This window comes from Siniperca chuatsi, linkage group LG3 (assembly GCF_020085105.1).
Source record: "Siniperca chuatsi isolate FFG_IHB_CAS linkage group LG3, ASM2008510v1, whole genome shotgun sequence".
Classification (NCBI taxonomy): Eukaryota; Metazoa; Chordata; class Actinopteri; order Centrarchiformes; family Sinipercidae; genus Siniperca; species Siniperca chuatsi.
Window position 1 is genome coordinate 3,861,592 of NC_058044.1, and position 20,502 is coordinate 3,882,093.

At 41.2% G+C, this 20,502-nt stretch overlaps 1 protein-coding gene across 1 annotated transcript in view; it reads left to right on the forward strand.

The window, feature by feature from the left end:
- slit1b (slit homolog 1b (Drosophila)) overlaps positions 1 to 20,502 on the forward strand; it is a 73,497-nt gene that overhangs the window by 10,907 nt on the left and 42,088 nt on the right. The window contains exons 2-4 of the mRNA XM_044190480.1: positions 5,582 to 5,653; positions 6,919 to 6,990; positions 7,125 to 7,196. Of these exons, the coding sequence (XP_044046415.1) occupies positions 5,582 to 5,653; positions 6,919 to 6,990; positions 7,125 to 7,196 (216 nt within the window). The remainder of the gene's footprint in view (positions 1 to 5,581; positions 5,654 to 6,918; positions 6,991 to 7,124; positions 7,197 to 20,502) is intronic.

Consider the following 20,502-nt stretch of genomic DNA (forward strand, 5'->3'; position numbering starts at 1 on the left):
ATGCTCTTACAGTGTGTGACAATATGGTCATCGCTGGCTGTACATCTCGCTCCCTCCTGATGCTTGTTTTGCCTGTGCAGTCTAACTGTCAGGGTAATTTCACACACATCCATGGAGTGATTCTGGACCCCCCGCCACGACCCGTCTCCATCCATCCTTCCCTCCCTCCGTCCCAGCCAATCCCCTGCTTCTGCTTTCCCCCAGTCTCTCAGAACTTCGTCCTCCTCCATCTTCAGACTGTAAGACCTCCAAAAATCTTATTTTCTTCCAATGTGATGAGATTATTTCATCTTCAAACATTTTCCACACCCAAATGTCATAGTCTTGACTCCAGTGGAGCAATCTGCCATACCAGCTTGTGTGACATTGCACAGAATTAGGCAAGAGCCAAAGCAGCACAAACTGCTATGATTTTCCACCAGGTTTTTTGACCAGTTCTACTATATTAAATCAGAATCAGAATCAGAAATACTTTATTGATCCCCGAGGGGAAACACTTTCGTTACAGCTGCTCACTATCACGTCAATGCACACAAGAATAGAAGTACTAAGCAAATCAAAATATAATACACTATAATACAGGTAAGATAAATTAAGTACAAAGTGGATAGAAGTATAAAAGCTAAAATAAGTCTAAGTACCAAGTGGATTTAGAGGTTGATAAGTATAGTATGGTATAATACAATGTAATAATATAAGTAAGCTGATTAAGATGATTATGAGACGGTGGATATTGCACAGCAGTAATGGAAGTATGAATAAATATCAATAAAAAGGGAATTTTAAACTGAAAACAGGAGTATATTGTACAGGAGTATTAAACAGAGAATACTGCACAGTTATTTCAAGTATTGCAGTGGTGTTAATGATCAATGTCCAGTTTAGTGACCTAGGGTCATACAGACTGACACTTAGAGGGAGGAGTTAAAGAGTTTGATGGCCACAGGCAGGAATGACTTCCTGTGGCGCTCTGTGGTGCATTGTGGGGGGATGAGTCTTCCGCTGAAGGTGCTCCTTTGCTTGACCAGCACGTCATGGAGCGGGTGGGAGACACTGTCCAAGATGGCGTGTAGTTTGGCCAGCATCCTATTCTCTGACACCACCGCCAGAGAGTCCAGCTCCACCCCCACAATGTCACTGGCCTTACGGATCAGTTTGTTGAGTCTGTTAGCTCCGCTACCCTCAGCCTGCTGCCCCAGCATGCAACAGCACACAGGATAGCACTGGCCACCACAGACTCATAAAACATCTTCAGCATTGTCCGGCAGATGTTGAAGGACCTCAGCCTCCTCAGGAAACAGAGGCGGCTCTGGCCCTTCCTGTACAGAGCTTGAGTGTTCTTAGCCCAGTCCAGTTTATTGTCCATGTGTACTCCCAGGTACTTGTAATCCTCCACAGTGTCCACACTGACCCCCTGGATGGAAACTGGGGTCACTGGTGCCTTGGCCTTCGTAGATCCACAACCAGCTCCTTAGACTTTGTCGCATTGAGCTGCAGATGGTTCTGCACACACCATGAGACAAAGTGCCCCACCACAGCCCTGTACTCAGACTCATCGCCACCGCTTATACATCCCACCACAGCAGAGTCATCAGAAAACTTCTGAAGGTGGCAGGACTCTGTGTGGTAGCTGAAGTCTGTGGTGTAGATGGTGAAGAGGAAGGGAGAGAGGTCAGTCCCCTGAGGGGCCCCAGTGTTGCTGACCGCGCTGTACGACACACAGTGCTGCAGATGCACGTGCTGTGGTCTGCCAGTCAGGTAGTCCACAATCCAGGACACAAGGGAGGCATCCACCTGCATCGCTGCCAGCTTCTCACCCAGCAAGGCAGGCCGGATGGTGTTGAAAGCACTGGAGAAGTCAAAAACCATGATCCTCACCATGCTTGCTGGCTTGTCCAGGTGGCTGTAGATGCGGTTCAGCAGGAAAATGATGGCGTCCTCAACTCCCAGCTGGGGCTGGTAGGCGAACTGAAGGGGGTCCAGGAGGGGTCTGACCACGGGCTGCAGCTGTTCCAGCACTAGTCTCTCCAGGGTCTTCATTATGTGGGAGGTCAGTGCTACCGGTCTGTAGTCCTTGGAGCCACTGGGACGCGGCGTCTTCGGCACAGGAACGAGGCAAGATGTCTTCCACAGAACAGGGACACTTTGAAGGCTCAGGTTGAAGACATGTTGAAGGACTCCACATAGCTGGGGGGCACAGGCTGTTAGCACCCCGGGGCAAACGCCATCGGGGCCTGCAGCCTTGTTTGAGTGGAGTTTCATCAGCTGTCCTCTCACCTGGTCAGCAGTCAGGCACACAGCAAAGGTTACAGGTGGGGGAGGTGGGGAGTCGTCAGTCTGGAAAAGAGAACACTTTGGGGTTTACTAGATATGCTGACCTCAGTAACGGGCATCAATTGGCAATCCATCATTGACAGAAGTTGTGACAGCACCAATTTCACTGTAGAGAAGAAAGGAGAACTTATTTTTGTGCAACTCTGAATTCCTGTAGTTATGCTACTCTGCTCTCCAATCCTGCTGGGTCCTCAGAAAGAGGGCGAGGATGGCATGTTAAAAAACTGATATTGTCATTGTTTTCATTATGATGTAGTTTTTAGTATTCCTAGTTTGGGTGCTGATATACTTGCTTTTAACGACATGTTTGCTTCCATATGCTGTGTATCCTATGTATGTCCTGCGTTCATTCAGAGCACTGGTTGTGTGCATACTGAGAATTTAACGCTACTCGTCTGCAAAATACAGTGAAGCCCATCAATGGTGGGAGCAGCTTATGAGGACGGGTCAGCAGCAGACTGAACAAACAACAATGGCGGAAAGCTTTGAATAAAAACTAATGGAACTTATCGCTCTTGCAAATTCTATTTAGCATATTTCATTATTTTACAACACTTTATAGACAAAATGATTAATTGATTCATTCTGAAAATAATAAGAAATTAATCGATATTGGAATTAATTTTTACTTGTAGCCCTAGCAAAATCGGAAGTTCTCAAGGAGGACATTCTGGTATCAGCAGAGAGGATTTGGCCCTAATTTGCTGCCTAGTGGATATACTTTTTATTCCTACATGTACACACAAAGTGTGCAGACACACACTTGTCACACACTGTCTGAGCTAGTCAAATCAAGTGGTGATCTTCCAAAGTTACAGTCTTTCTAGCATAAAATCCCCTCTTGCGTTACTGTCACTCCGCAGCGGCTGTGCAAGGAAACACTGTCTGGGGAAACAAAAAGAGAGATTTATCTAACTCAGACTGCTAAAGCCTCAAGTTATCTTCAGCCAAACTTTAAAATACATTTTTCCACACAAAGAAGACTGTGGATTTTGTCCCCCATCACTTACGTCGCAAAAATCACATTAGGAAGGTAATGTTTTCACAGCCAGTGTGGAGAGGAGGGACGATTATGACGGCCAAAAATTCTATCAATGTACATATTGGGTACATGAGTATTGTATTGAGAGACTTGAAAAAAATGTGAACCTATCTTTTAACTATCATTCGTAGAAAATGAAACAAGAGAAAATGTCCTGAGAACATCTGGAAAAAAGATTCTTGAAAGCTGAATCATATCTTGGTCTCAGATTCAGAGTTGTTTGTGCAGTGCAGGGCTTGTTTTCTGTTATGGACATGTATTTTTCTCTTTTTCTTCTTTGCCAGGTGTTTTCCTTGCATTTCCATGAGTGAAGTGTAGATCTGGTTCACACACCCAAACCACAAGACCCTCTCTCTCTCTCTCTCTCTTTTATACAGGACAGGACATGGTCACACTCTGCTCCACCCTTTACAGTAGAACAGGAACATGACACTCCACACACACACACAAACACACACATATGCACACATACAGGTACGTGCACAGGGTTCAGTTTACCTCTCTTTCCCCAAAGCCTCGTGGGAAGAGTGACATCATCCCCTCTCTTTCTTCACAGCTGTCCATCAAAGTAGACAATGAGGTCATAGGGTTAAACCCCTCCCACTAGGAGCAGCCTTTATGACTATGTTGGACAGAGTACCTGCCTATCACATGACACATACCGACAACAGTTTTTACCTAAAGTTTGTATACAAAATGGCTGGAAACAGTCATTTCTCTGAAGCCTCTACCTTGAGTGACTTGGAATGAGTGTGACAGTAGAGTGAGCCGTTACAGAGAGCAGCTGAAAAAATGATTGGAAAGCATGTCAGTTTGAGTCCAGGAGGAACATGATACTCAAACAGTAGCTGTTTCATCTTGGAAGGAATCTCATACCGTACGTCTGAACAACAGTCTGGCAGAAACAGTTTCCTTGGTTTTCTTGCTACTTAAAGCTGACGTTAGCTGATTTACAGTAAAAAGAAATGCAGACTGTCCTCAAAGTGAACTCCCACTGAAAAGGCTTTCTTCACTGTGAACTGAGTGAAAATAACCTCATAGAGCAGAAACAATGTGCGGTACAGTACAGAGATGTTTTTCAGTGTAAATTCATAGAGAGTGTCCTTGAGGAAAGATCTAACTTTTTTTGTAAAAAGTGGAGGAACCTGACTTTGAAGAGTGCTCTGGTTGTATAATTTTTTTCCCCGGTAAAAAACTAGTAGAAAGTGAGTTCCAGCGGAGCCTAATCTGCTGCCTTTGTGACACTAATCAGGGCAGAAGTTCACTTTTTGGCTGCAGACCCCAATGGCTGATAAACCAAGAAAGCCTGCACCATCAAATTGGATTTTCCGAATAAATAAGAACTTAAGGATGATATCAGATTACCTGGCAAAGTGGTTGCTAATATCCCACTCTTAATACAACCGTCCACATATTTTTTGTCTTATTTTCAAAAGTGAGAGAATAAAGTGCAACACACTGAATACAGACATATATATATATACAGACAGAAGAAGCAGTCACGGTGCAGTAGCTGGGATGTTCCAATCAACAAAGCAAATGTAATAAGATTGCTGCTTATTTTAGGAGTTGGCACTGGAAGTTCTGGCAAAGGTATATTCTGATGATCTGACATGCGTCAAGATGCTGCCATTGTGCATTGCCCTTAAGAACTTACAGCAGCACTAAAAAGGTACACTAAGGTTTAGACAAAGCTAAACCAGAAGGGCACTCGGAAAGAGCGCAGACTCCGCCAAGGCCAACAGTCCAGTCTTCTATGCCAGTAGTTTTTCCGTAATCCTTCTGACAGACTAACAAACAAACGGCACCGAAAACATAACCTCCTTGGCGGAGGTAAAAATGTGTGACTGAGTCAGTTTTGGGTAATTTATTTACATTTCATACAAAATGAATTCATTCTATGAGGGTAAAAAACAGAAGTTAACAGATTAGTTTACATCTTTGGGGTTACAGTCCTGTCCACTGACAAGTACTTCTGTACAGTTTATGGTGGCAACTTTTAAAAACTGTAACTTCTGTTCTTAGTAAGATCATTTTAAATCAACATTTTTCTCAAAATATTAATATATTAATAGTTGTGTTTTTGTGTTCCATATTATGTTGCGCAACTCTCAGATGACTGATTATTTGAATGTACTGATAATGACTTCTGTCCTCAGTTTACTTCCTGTTCTCTAATCTGCTGCTGTCTTATTTGTTTTTTAGTGATCTGAACGGAAACAACCTGACAGTCATCAGCAAGACAGACTTCTCTGGTCTCAAACACCTCAGAGTCCTGTAAGTCACAGTCACATTTACTCTTTCAGCTGCATGCAAGTTTATATGTACGTTTATGACTCTCATTCAGAGCGGCATTCACACCAGTTTTACCAAACCGTTGGCAAAATTACATTTTAGATATCACTGTGCAGAACAACTTTAAATGAGTGCAACGTTTTTTTTTAATTCAAGAAGTAATTACTTACCAATATATACAGATACATTTCTGGAAAATAAAGAGCCCTAACCTTCTCTCACAGCTGTCAGGCTCTTGGTTGACAGGGCAACAGCTTGTCTGTATTGAGCAGAGATTCTTTCCCACATTCCTTTGCTAGTTTTAAGTCTGGTAGGGATGTGGGAATCATGGCTGTAGTGCCATCAAAAAGCCAGAGGGAACAGAAAGATGCTTTAGCTCAGCAGTGACACATGAGCCACCCAGAGGTGCTTGTGCGGTGTCAGTGTCAGTCAAATTTACAACAGGGAGGGGTTTATCTGCGACCTTTTGACCTGGAAACACAGGGCCCTCTGGGAGAGGCTGCACTGATGGTGGTTTCCTGTATTAACCTGAGAACTGGGACTGTGCTGAGTGTCAGTGATGGACGTGAGGTATGAAAAGGATGACATGCCAGGAGCTAATGACATCTCCGGAGGCCTGCTCAAAACAGATTAGCAGCCTGCTGGGAGCCCGGGGCTCGTTGCTGTCAGGAGGGGATTGAGTGTTACACCAGTGGTTTATGATGTGGGAGTCTGTGGAGTGTATTTGTCAAATCTACAGATCCCAGCAGCAACTGGGGGAGAAAAAAATGTGTGTTGAGGCTTTGTTTTTTCAACTTGATTAATGAGAGGGTGATGGATGTTACATGTTGTCTTTTGTTATGGTTTGTGCAGAGCCTCGGTTTAATTATTTTGTGTGCAGAATGTCAAAATCCATGCAATTTGCTTATAAGGGCTCCACAAAATAATGAAGTGCTCTCTCTTGTGCTTTTTTTAAATTTATCAAATGGCAAATTGATGCCACCCTCTTGCCATAATTAGTTTACAGTAATTTACTCAATGCACTGATGTTTGTTGCTAATATATACTGATATTTTACTAAGGATAAAGACTATATGCTTGAGTAATGTTTTTGATGTGCTCTAATGGCAAAATATTTATTAAACAAGCTTTTTATTTTAGGAAAATAAAGCTATTAGGACAATTTGTTGCAAGTCTCTGAATCGATAGTGATCAAATGGCATGCTCAATGTGTGTTTTAATGTTTTTAATTAATTTTTTTGCTGCAGTCATCTGATGGAAAACCAGATCAGTAACGTTGAGAGAGGAGCTTTTGATGAATTGAAGGAGCTGGAGAGACTGTGAGAGCACACACAGACACATTCACGCGCACTGTATATACATGCATATAGAATGAAGGAGACATTTCCACCAACTGTACCATTTACATCACACATTTTTTTAATCCAACATGTTTTTGTTTCTGTCCATCCAGCCGTCTCAACAAGAACCGTCTCAGCCAACTTCCAGAGCTGCTGTTTCAGAAGAATGAAGCCCTGTCTCGACTGTGAGTACAGTCTCCAAAAGCTCTACATACTTTCTATCCTTTACTCTCCCCTATTCTAAATCTAATCTAAGATTAGAGTTTGTATTTGGGCCCCACGAGTCCACAGTCTGGGCCGGTTGTTGTTGATGAATCACACGGTGTGTGGTGTTACGGGATTCTGGTCATTTGCCTTCTGATCAAGTCGCTGCATGTCCTTGCCATTATTTATTATATTATTTATATGAAATCATTTTAAATGTGTTTGATTTTTACAACTGATTTAAGAAATGACAATAAAATGGAAAAACATGCAGCATGTCTTGACTGAGAGAGTTACTATGTTATTATCCATATTTCAGTGTAGAACCACAGCTTAGCTGAAGTTCACGTAGAGTTTACAGTCCTTATTACTCACTTGTCTCTCCATACACCATTTCACCAAATTTGGCTTTGTCATCTGTTTCTGTGCTTTTTCTGTGCAAACTGCAGCCTACAATTTAGGTTATTGAATTTAGGAGTTCTATATTATGCCCCTCAAAGCCTAAACTATGATTGTTCTGCCTTTGTGATGAGTCTTACGTGTATGTATGTTGTGTGAGTGGATTGGAGGAGGGCATTTTATTTAGGGAGAATGGTTAGTTACTGTAGTCATGTATTTTTGTGTTTTTTTCTGTGTTGTGTTTGCATCTCTGACCAAATGAATTTTGTTTGTTGGAAAATGAAGCTAAATTTACTTAGATTTATCCTATAACCGAAACTCCCTACACCCTTCACTTCACTCCGAACTACACTCTGAACTCTCTGATACCACAGTACAATAATCCTACACCCTACAGTATACCCACCGCACATACCCTGACATTATACCATAATACATTTGCACTGCATATTAGCTAATATATAGATATTTTGAATTACTGATACATAATAAACCACATATACAGAAGAGTAACAGAGACATTTTCTGCTGCTTCACTTGCTATCGGATCAGAAATTGACCCATTTTTCTCACCTAGAACACTGCAAATAGTGTCTCTTCGGACAGCAGAAGCACTACAAATGACTTACAGAGTCCCACAGGAGCAGCAGGCACTGTCGAGCTTTAATTTGACAACTGAACACACACGCGCACACACACACACACACACACACACACACACACACACACAAAGAGCTTTTTTTCTTGTTTGATAACTGAAAACTTGGACGCAGTTGGTTACTATGCGGCTAAATGTGTCACACACACACACACACACACACACTGCTCTGAAGTCTTTGTTATAAATGTGTGTTTGTTGTGTAGGATGGGGAAAGTATCTGCTACTGCCTGGAGACGCCTGGATACACACATACAAACACTGCTGGAGAGAGAGAAAGAAAAGCAAACACAACAGAGCTACTTAATTAAGTTTTCTCAATGATTGATCCATTTATGACAGTGATGTGTTTTTGTACGTGTGTGTGTGTGTGTGTGTGTTTATGTGTGATGGATTTAGGGGTTGACACAGAAAATGTGCAGATGCAAAGAGACTTACTTTGCCTCTGAGCACAGAGGGAGAGGGAGTAAAGTGGATAACAGCCATGAAAAATACAACTAATTACAGAAGGAAGGTGACGATGAACAGGTGGACATGTGTGTGTGTGTGTGTGTGTGTGTGTGTGTGTGTGTGTGTGTGAGAATGCGTGTGATTGTATGTGTGCGAGGAAGAGAGACAAAGAGAAAGTATGAGAGTGATGGTAAAGGAAAGGAAAGTGTGTGTGTTGGTCTGTTTGTGGATGTGTGTGTTTGTCCTGATTATTTGCCTTTTGCCTTTTTGGCAATTTCACACTCTGGCTCCCATCAGGGAATGCCGAGATAGACTTGGCATGTTCGATCAATCAGCACACACACACATACACAAAAAGCGGCGCACACATAGTGCAGAGCCATTAGCACTTCCTCCAGCAGGAGTGATTTCTTTTCCTCCTGCTGTGTTGATGGACTCTATAAAGCCCGATGTCCCTCAGAAAAACACACACACACACACACACACACACACACACACACACACACACTGGGCTGCTTTTTGTTTGTGTGCATTTTTCTCTCTTTGGCCAAATGACCTTCTGTACTTCAGTCACTCTTCAACTGCATTCCTTATTCCACATATCCATCTCTCCTCCTCCCTCAAATTCTTTCTTTTGTTCCCTTTTGATATTCAAGGCTTGTGGTTCGGGGTTTTTACAGATATTTTTGTGCAATGCAAATTTCGTCATCTGCCCATGTCCGCGGACCCCTGTGTGGACGTCCACATGCAGCCCTGTACGCAATACAAGCGCGCCAACTTTACAAACTGTAAAGTAAGATGCTGATTGTGCAATGGTGATGATGCCCTTTAAAGTAATGAAGTTAAACTAAAGTGTTTGTCCTGGACTTTTGTTATTAAAAAAAAAATAAATAAATCTCCACTCTCTTTAAAATTTGAAACAAAAATGATTTATGTCGGCAAAGCAATGTATACAAATCAAGTACGCAAATTTTTTAGCATATACTCTAATTTTAGCACATACACATACATCCAAAACAGAACAAAACAAGTTCCATAACCATAATCCCAACCAACCATAACACAAAAGAAAACCTATTATTTAAAATTCAAAACAAACTGTTAAATTATTGATATATCATTATATATTTTGAATTAAATAGTTAACCCTGCTCATACTTTATCATCTTAAGTAGTAGAACATTTGGGAGTCATTTTCCTCTTACGTGTACTAATTGTTCTGATGTTCTTGTCCAGGGTGAATTGGAAAAAGTGAGAACTTCAGAGTAAGTTTCAATTCTTCAATCAGCTACATTAGTCAGCCAACAGAGCATATGTTTGTCACATTACACTCCTTATCCAGTGAAGCCCAAATTGCCCTAACCTCCCACATTTCTTTGCCTCTTCTTTACCACTTTTACTTTTTTGATTAATTAAGAAGTGTTCCTTTGGTTATTAAAAAAAGAATTCACATCATTTTGGATATTCATATAACATCCATGACATGGACCCCCATTTAAAAAGCACAAAAATCCAAACACAGACCTCACCCCAAACGAACCCATGTCTGAATGGACCCTTGAGGAAAAGGGACCCTCAAATAACCAACCAGTTTATCTATAACCCATTGGTAGCTCCTGCATCTGTGACCTGATCCAACTCTGAACCAGTTGGCAAAACCTCTGATTAAAACAAATTGATTCTTAACTGGGACATTCCACACTTTTATCACCCAGTCCACCTCAGCTGTGTAGGAGTCTGAATGCTGCAGTATTCTTCCTCTGTGAGCATTTGATGGAGGTCTTCAAGTTTAGCAATTAACTCAAACATGCACAGTGTGGTCACATTTTAAAGCCACAACACTATAAAGCTTCATCTGTGGGAACTGTTTAGAAGTGATACCAGAAAGACATTTAGGTTTGGATTTCGCAAAATGGTGCAGCTACAGTTGAACATATGATTTCATGTCAAATTTCATCATAAATTCATTGCTCAGCAGGTTGTCATATCAACACCTGTTCAATGTTAGGAAGCTTCCTGCGGTTGTTTTCTGTCAGATGAATCCTCATGATCACAGCTTTCTCCTCAGTATTTGCTTGATTGATGCACTCTCTTTACCTTTCCTCTATACCTCTGTCTTGTTGCTTCATCCCCTTCCTTTTCTTGGTTTCGTAGACTCTCATGCCTGTCTCCCTCTCTCCCTCTCTCTCCAGTCTTTTGTTGGCTCTGTGTGGTTGTGTGAAGGGTTTGCTCCACACCCAGTAACAGTCTTTTGTGTGTTTTGATGATCCCCAGAGGCTGCCTGAATGTGTGTGTATGTGTGTTCGTGTACCAGGGTGCCCCCTATCAGCACCTCCCTTTAGCCCAGGGGAACCCAAGAATTATGGGAGTATAGCTAGATGTCACACACACACACACACACACACACTCACCTTGACCTGGAGGTGAACTGTGTGGTTAGCCAGTCGAAACAGAGCTTCAGCAGGTGTGCTTTTGACTGTGGATTGATGAGATTTACTCCTTCAGACAAACAACTTGGCACACTAGTGCTACTTCCTGTCAACTCTGGGCTTCATAAGGAGTAAACACTGCAATAATCTAAAAATATATACAGTAAAAGGAAACAGCAACATGAAGCTGGAAAAACAGCGCACCATGAAAAGCCCTGATCAAACATGTTGATGTTTCTGAGTGAAGTCTGCACAGATCTGAATCTGATCCTGTTTGAGGTTGCTTAAAGATGCCATGTGGCATTTTTGACCACTAGTAGCGCTATGGAGCAATGCTTTTATGAGCGGGTTGCCGTTTTGTTATTCACCAGAAATGCGCAAGAAAAACGGGCAGGAAAGAAGCAGACTGCAAGCTAGCAAGCATGGGTATATTTTAAATAATTCAGGATTCAAAATATTTAAAAAATCGGCGAATGTTCTATGTGTAAGAAAATGCAGTTGGTTAGAATTAAAAAGTCAATCAACGTTGTTCTCCTACCTATCTTTTTCTGCCTATCAGAAAATTGCCCCGTGTAGACTTGAAAGGTGCAAAAGAACAGTCGCTGTGGTTGGTTGAATTAATGGTGTGTTAGATTGGATATATTCTACACATCTGTTGTCCATCCATGTGCTCCATATGTTCTAAACATTCAATTTCTACAAAATGATGGCTAAATACACAGCTTCTGTTTTTAGTTTGCATGGCTAGCTGTTTGTTGCTGGTGTCAAATTAAAGCAAACAAATCAACAAACTGTGACAAATGGAAGCAGTGTATTTAACCATATTTTGGTTTTTAAAAAATGAGTTTGTACACGTGTATAAGATGTTACGAGGCCAGTACACTCCATCAGAAGTGCTTGTTGGATGGTCGAATCACTTCGGAAACCCCCTCCCTCCAAGGTTTTCCTTTGTCGTATTGGGGCGGGCTGTGTTCGACCACTTCTTTAACTTTCTGAAAACCGACAATCCGACACACACCCACTTCACACCATGAACGGCCAGGTGTGTGGATTGAGAAAGGAGCCGGGGTTTGAACTTCTCATTCTTTACACAACTATTTCTGTTACTCTCCATGTGAACCACCAAGAGCAACACTATGAATACCCATTATCCCCATTTTCTGAACAATAGCGCGTCGCCCCCTCTCTTTAACAGCTGGCTTTTCACTCTGCCTTCAAGCGTGGCTGTTCGGATCAGGTAAATACTTTTGATTTCTGACGTGTTCAGACAACACGTCGTACGGTTCTGATAGATTATACCGTGGCCCTTACAGTGCACTTGGCACTTATGGCAGTGATTGAAAATGTTAAGATGAAGTGAATAAAGTACAAAAAAAATATGAGACATGAGTTTGAGTGAAGTCAGAGCAGTCAAAAGCAAAAAGATGTATGCAAAAAAATAAAATATACTAGGAAATTAAAAGTGTGTGTGCATGATTTAATATGTGTCTTTTCGTGTGTGTCCTTGTGATTACAGTAACTTTCCTTTCAGACGCTTGGAGAGGTTCTCTCATTAGGCAGAAAGGCAGAGCTGTCCTCATTAGCGCAGTGGATTGGCATCTGAGTGTGGCTAATTAACAGTGTGAAGCTGACAGAGGTGGTGATGGCAGCTGCTGGGCTGCGGCTGTTCAGAGGCTAACCGGAATGTGACCTCGCCGTTTACCCGACTAATTTACCGAGAGAGAGAGAGGAAGAGCTCGCTGGAGTGATATGCCTGTGTCTGTGTGTGTGTCTGAGTGTGTGTGATAATTGCTTGTATTTGCATTTGTACAGTATACTTGTCTGTTTTTGTGTGTGTGTGTGCTTGCATTTATACTAATTACACAGATTTGCATCTATACAGCAATAGTGCGTTGTGTTTTTGTGTGTGATTGGATGACATAATTATTTATTGGTGTGTCTGCAGTATGAGAGAGTGAGAGAGAGAAAGTGTGTGTCTGCACATGCATTAATTAATTTTGTGTTTGCCTGTGCGATAATTTTGCATTTATGCAGTTTTCCTCTGTCCGCTGTGTCTGCTGCCTCGCTGTGTTGTGCGATAATTGGATGTGTGTGGATCTTTACAATCTGTGTGTCTGCCTGCATTTTCTTCCCAGTGTTTGTGTGCACCCTATGGTTATACCTGAAGAAGAATTTTGAAGCACAGGCACTAATTTGAATGTTTAAATTAGTTAATTTAGTGGGAAAAATAGACACCACAGATACTATTCTAATGTTAAAGTGAGTCTATAACTTTTAAATTAAGAAATAGCACATTATTCTCATACAAATGAAAAGTTACATGTATAAGCACATTTGAAAGCCCCTTGAGGCAAATACAAGATTTGTGATATTAGCCTATATAAATAAAATTGACTTGACTTAACATAAGGAGTGACATGCACCCTGCATCACAACCTGCATTTTCTTACATGTACGATGTAGGAGGTTTGTGGTGTTTATAAAAGCAGCAGCAGAAGTAAAATGTTGATTTGTCTCTGGCTTTGGGACAGGGCCCAGTCTTCATATTGTGCCCTTTTAGTCTACATAGTTTTGCACACCTTATTTTTTGCTTCTATATGTTTTTCTAAAACCTGATATATCTTATTCTTCTGTGCCATAGAGCTCCATTGTTGTCCAAAAACCTTTAAGCACACATCAATGAGCCACACTGTTGCACTGGGTGGCATGTTCATAGTAATGAACATGCCACCCAGTTTACTATAGTTTACTTTGACTCAATCCCACATACACCGTCCTGCTGCTGGAAATACAAGTCTGTGGCTGAAAATAGTGCCCAACACTCCTGTTTGAGTAATGTTTGCTAAAATTAAAATTAAACAATTTAGTCTTTTTTATATATCTATATATCTGTGACTTGTTTTTAAAGATTTAGGTCTTCAGTAGGAACCAATCGGCTTGGTTTGTTGATGATAATAAAAATACAGATTATCTCCAGCTTTATCCTTTAATCAGACAATAGCAATTAATTTGGCCTTTTGTCAAGTTAGTCATGGAATTAATGTTAATTAGTTACAGCCGCTGTAGTGTAATCTACTGCTGCTTGTCAGTTTAACCAGTGAAAGTGATGTTCAGCACCCTAAAATGTTTTGTATATTTCTCTTAGTTGAAAAAGGACAGAAAGTGAAACGTCACTCATGTACAATGTTAGCTGCAATAGGGAGTTGTAATTTTTATTAGTTCATGAATAATTATCAGGTGTCAGAGTCACTTGCGGTTGTGGAAATAATTTTATAAATCTTTTTTCGTGCTCGCCCACTCTAATTTTCACTCAAATATAGGCCCACTGTAGATAACGGTGCTCCGATCGATCGGCCACCAATCATAATCACCGATATTCGTTGTAAAAAGTTTGATCTGTGGTCTCTATAAAGGCCCACAGTGGATATTTTACAAGCATGGTCCAGGTAAAGCAACAGTGAACAGTGAGAACACCTGCAGATGTCATTCGCTGCCGCGTTGGTTTCGATCGTTACGATAGGCTACGTCATTAACAACAAGCCTTCTCCACACGTGGCCTACCTGCTGCTGTGAAAACGGAATCTCGGGTGAAAAAATCCAAAATAACCAAGCATAGGCTGCTGTAAATTGTGTCTCTAAGAGAGACAGTGGAATATGTTGCACATGTTGCCTGCCAATAAATTAACAGTTATCAATTCATGATACTTTCTCATCTCTTAATTTGAATACTATATATACTATATATATACTATATATATAATGTTGTTAAGAATACTTAAATAAATAAATAATGCTACACAATTAATAGAAGGCTTCATATAGACTCCGTGATCAGTGATCAGTATCGGCCGATACTGCTTTCAGTGATCAGTGATCGGCCCCAAAAGTCCTGATCGGAGCACCCTGAAAGGTGAGGTATGTGATTCTGGAGAAATCCAATACTATGACAAATACCATGATATAGAGCGAACAATGATGCAGCAAGTAATGTAGCTAAAGTTAGCAGGGTTGTGGGTTAGCAAACTGTCGCTACAGCTGCTGCTCAGAATCAGAATCAGAAATACTTTATTGATCCCCGTAGGGAAACTCTTTGTTACAGCAGCTCGCCTTTACTTCAGTGCACACAGGAGAAGTACTAGAAAACAATATGATACACTATAAACACTATAAAACAGGCCAGCTAGTGGCCCGTGAGGAGATATTTGCTGAAATTTATATTTGCAAAAAGGCTAAAAAGTTGGAGTTGGAGATCATTTTCTATGGGTTTGTCACTGTGAGCAATCCCTTTACAACACTCCAAGCCATATGACTCAGTGTTCATATTAACAATATTGATTTTGATTTTGAAGTGGAATTATTATGTTTACTTTATTCCTAATAGTGCTTCCCATGCTAAAACTTAACATATAAAACACACTCGTACAAGGCGCTATGGATGAAAAGTGTCCAGCCGACAGCATATATGCCTGCGTGTGTTCAGTCCATTTGCACATGTATGCATTTCTATATTTACATTATCTACAGGGCTCCAATCCGTCATCGCAGAACACACAGGACCAGGATTTTCCCAGAATTTGAGTTTCCTTAAAGCTGGGACTGTGGGACGCTCCCTGCTGTTTGTGGTAACAGCTTCACATTGGATAACAGGATCTGTGGCGAGGACAGACACCATCACTCCCTTTACAAAAACCTCCTCAGCTGTTATTCTTTAGCCCAGAGTCTGTGTCTGTGTGTGTGTTTGTGGGAGGTCAGGTCAGGAACAGTGATTTCTCCTGTAATGTCTGTCCAAAGTAAAGCCAACACAGTGCGAGCAGAGGGAAAAGCATGGGAAAAAACACACACGACTGTTCAAACAGCCAATCACTAATCTTAGATTGGCACTAAGACAAACATTAGTGAGAGACGGCGGACAATCACGTTCAACTCTCACATATCTGTCTCCGTTGTTTCATTTTCATTCTCTCTCTCTCCCGCTTGGGTCTTTTTGTCCTTCTTTCCCTCATCCTCATCCTCTTCTTTCTCCTCCTCCTTGTTGTTTTCTTTTCCCCCATCACCTCTCCCTTTTCCACCAGTGGGGTTTTTCAATTAAGTGCTGTGCTCCCCTGCGGATGGAGGGAGGGAAGAGAAATAAAGCAGGGAAGGAAAGAGGTGAGTGATGAAGGAAAGAAGCAAGGGCAGAGGAAAAGGAGGTAGAAAAAGATTTAACGAAGACCGATGTCTTGATGGAGGGTTGATAAATTGATAAGAAGAGGGATTAGGGAGAGGTGAAAGCAAAGAGAGTGAAGAAAGGGTGGAATGAAGGAAAGAACAGCGGGAAGTAGAGATGGAGGTGACAAGAAGAACAAGAAACAGGGCCTTCTCCATGAGAGAAGAGAGAGGCGTAAAGGAAGGATTCACTCTGGAGTAGAAATATTGGGAGGATAGAAAAGACGTGAAGTAACAATGAAGATAAGGATTAGAAAGGATGGACGTGGGGATAAAGAGAGAGGGCATTAAATGGAGAACGGAAAGAATTATGAGGAGAAAGCGGAACATACAAGAGATGAAAACGAAGGATAGGAGGAGAAGAATTCAAAGGTAAGGAGGAGGAGTGTCTAAAGAACGTCCTCTTTCCTGTTTTTAAAGAAACATTATGGTTTCACACACGTACACAAAGTAATAGTCTGTTACACGCCCCAAATAGCAACTATTTAAATTGCTACGTAAAGGTCTTGTGCACTAAGTCTGCGTTTTTCGTCTTTAGATTTTGGTCCTTATTAAAAAACAAAATTGTTTAAAACTGAAACTGTCATCTGTCTGAAATGGTTTCAGAACTTAATACATTTTTCTTTACTTGTCTTCTTTCTTTATTTGGGCTTCTGACAAAAGATCCAAAAGAGCTGCACTCTGTCTGAACAAAGTTCACGTGTTGTAATGTTTCCTCACAGTGACGTGCAGTGTGGCTGTGTGTGTCATACCGCTAGCTGCTGTTCGAAATTGTAATTGGTTGGATCCTTTTTATGCAGAACCTCCACCATTAGAATCAAATTGGGCTCCAGACATCAGGAAGTAGATCTTCAAGTGATTATACAGCTCCAGTAACAACTTGTGAATAATCCATTCTCTTAAAACTTAACTTTTCTCATCAGGTGTGCATCATCACTACATGAGTGTAGTGATTCGGACGTGGTGTGGAAACGTCTTTATTGAACATAACTGCACCAGTTAAACTGAGAGCTTTCTTACCACCGCACACAGAAGTATTGCTTAAAAATCATAAACTAGTTTGCTTATTTTGTAAAGTTAGATGTTTATTCATCTTTGAAGTCATCGTCCTTGTTGCGACTGGTAGTTTGCAGGTTGATTTTTCTTGATACATCCATCTATCTTCAGGTTGTAAAATACAAATATAAACAAAAAATAGGAAATTTAAGTTTGAAAAGTAGTAAGTGAAAATATAGAAAATGTGAAAGGAAAACGTATAATGTGATAAGTTACTTGTGACCAGAAAAATGTATTAAATTAGTGCTTTAAAGCATTACAGTAACATGCCACCCTCCATACTGACATACATATGAGAGTGAAATGCCTTTTTATCATTGCACACTTCTTTTATTTTACATAAAGCAAGGATAAAACTGAAGCGAGAGAGAGAAAGCGAGAGAGGCGGAGAAGACATTTACAGTATTTATTTTCTCCCGAGCTGGCGTTTGGCTGGAGTTTGGCTTGTCACCATGGTTACAGCCTTCTTCGTGCCATCAGGTCGTGAACCTTTTCAGTTCAGTGGGCGTGGGTCATGTACGTTTACTCAGTGTCTTCGTGTTTGTGTCCATTAATTGGAACATGTGTGTTTGTCACGCATATGTTCCAAAGTGTGTGTGTGTGTGTTGTGGCGTGTTTGTGGCATAATATGCTCGGATTGTGTTGAATTAAGGGGCAGCCATGTTTCTCTGGATGTTGTGTGAGGCTAATATTTAGCATGTGTGTGTGGTGTGTTTGCGTGTTCATGCTGACTGTGTGTGTGTGTGTGTGTCTTTTGTCCCTTCGTGCTGTGTTTTGTCTGTCTGAGCTATCTGCCTGCAGCTCTGTGGCTGACACAAAGACAGCAGGGAAATGAGAAAAATGAATGTTTGTGGGCTTCAGAAGTAAAACAAGATTTTCTCTCACCCTATTCTTCTATTTTCCTTTTTTTTATGGCATCTGCTGTTCTTTAAACTTTTAAACTTGTCTCCCTAAATTCCCATGTTTGACATTGTATTTCATATTCTGGATCTGCTTGCTCCAGTGTTTCATCAAAGCTTCGTAATATTCACTTTGACTGAAATATTTTAGACCCAAAAAAACATCCATCATCAAACGAAAATATTCTAGAGAGGAAGATGTTTATGCTGTGTGTGTTTGTGTGTGTCAGGTTGGGAGGGTGGGGGTGGGGGGGGGGGTGGGGGTACCAGACTATGACAATGAAATATTAACTATGTTGTTGCTCTGACTCTGTCTGCTGACCTGCCTGGATGGGGGTCAAACAAGACAGTTTGTGTTTGAGTGTGTGAGTAAGAAAGTGGTAAAACATTACAGCCAGTAGTCTTCTTGGTGGTGTGTTAACTTTCAGCTTCATCAGCTGATACTGTTTGGGTTTTTTTTTTGCCTCCATTTATACTGACACTGACTTTATTTAACGTGGATCGGTCATGTCTGACTGGTACCCGATCTGATCTACAGTCAGTATCAGCACCGATACCGATCCGGTGTGTTGAATCTCTAACTTGTACAGTTTAGTTACATCAGTAACAGTTTAGCTAGCTAAAAACTATCAATCAACTGACATAAACACATGAATGACCATTGACTTCATGGGCTCTCACTCACACGGCTCCCTCACGCATACAGTTCATTTAATAACAATAATAATTACAGTAATACGCTTTATTTATTCAGCACTTTTCAAAACAGAGTTACAAATTGCTTTTACATGAGAAAATCTAAACAATAATGTTAAACACTACGACACCTCGTTACTTCTTCTGTACGACCGTATGTGTTGAAATCTCTGGAGCTGCTTTCTTCCTGCTGCTTTCTAAGTGACAGGATAAATGGAGGATAATTTCAGCGTAATTTCCGTGTAACATTAGCTACCATTATCCCAGCAGTAAAGACCCTGTAGAGAGGCTACGTCCACAGAGCGCTTTCTGACGTAGAGACACTTGGGGAGGAGTAAAGTTTGCAGATGAATCTTGTCGAGACAGATGTATTTACTCCTTTTCAACATTCTCGCTAGAATGCCTTTGACCTTTTGAAGTGGTTTGAGCAATCAGATTGTAATGCGTCTTTAGTGCTTCTTGGTTCGCATTTACAGTAGACTTGGCTTTTTCCGATATTGGATAGCTATCCAATCTGCCCAAGAAGCATGAAGTGCAAAGACAGATTTAAATGGGCTGTAACTTTGGGTTGTGACGGGACATTTCTCTCTGTTGCTGCCAGACTTCTTTCTGTTAATCAGAAGATAAACTTAAAAGCTGTTAATATCAACAGCAACTGAATATAAAAAAACAAAACAAAACAAGAAAGAGCAGGAAAGATCACAAACTGGATACAAGTAAAAGTATCAGCGACCGAGAACAACCAGATGTGTGCATTAAGAGAAATACCATCATAGTTGGAATGCCTCTTTGACCAGTCACATTGCTTGACTGAAACTAACCTGGGTTTGACCCGCAGTTGGGAGAGATGGATGGACGGAGAGGTGACGAGTGGAAGACGAGCAGGGAATGAGTGGGAAAGTTTACCTTTCTCACCCTCCGCTGTGAGCAAGGAGGGAGGGATGGAGGGAGGAGGAGGATATTGAAACGACAGGAGAGACGGCGGAACAATGAGAGGATGAAGAGGAACGACAACGGACACAACAGAGCGGCCCGTAAAATGAATAGCGGAGATAGCAGGAGAGAGAGAGAACAAATATAATGAGACTACCTACTGTCCACACACACGCGCTCACACACACACACACACACGCACACACACACGTCCGGCTGTGACCAGTCTGTGTTTCCCTCCAGTAAACATCATATCCAGCCTCCTGGTGTCCTGGCAACAGATATCTTGACAACCTGATGGGAAAGCATCTTTAATATTGGTGTGTGTGTGTGTGTGTGTGTGTGTGTGTGTGTGTGAGGACATGAGAGAGAGAACTGTCTTATGATACCCCTATACATGTGTGCTGTGGAGGTGGATGCATGTAAAGCATTTATATGAGTGTAAATTAAAAGTATACATTACTGATTAATCATTAATAATCATAATCATAATCATAATAGTTGAAATATATAAATCCATCAGAGCTACCAGAGTGTGCAGCTACACAAACGGGCACCTTAT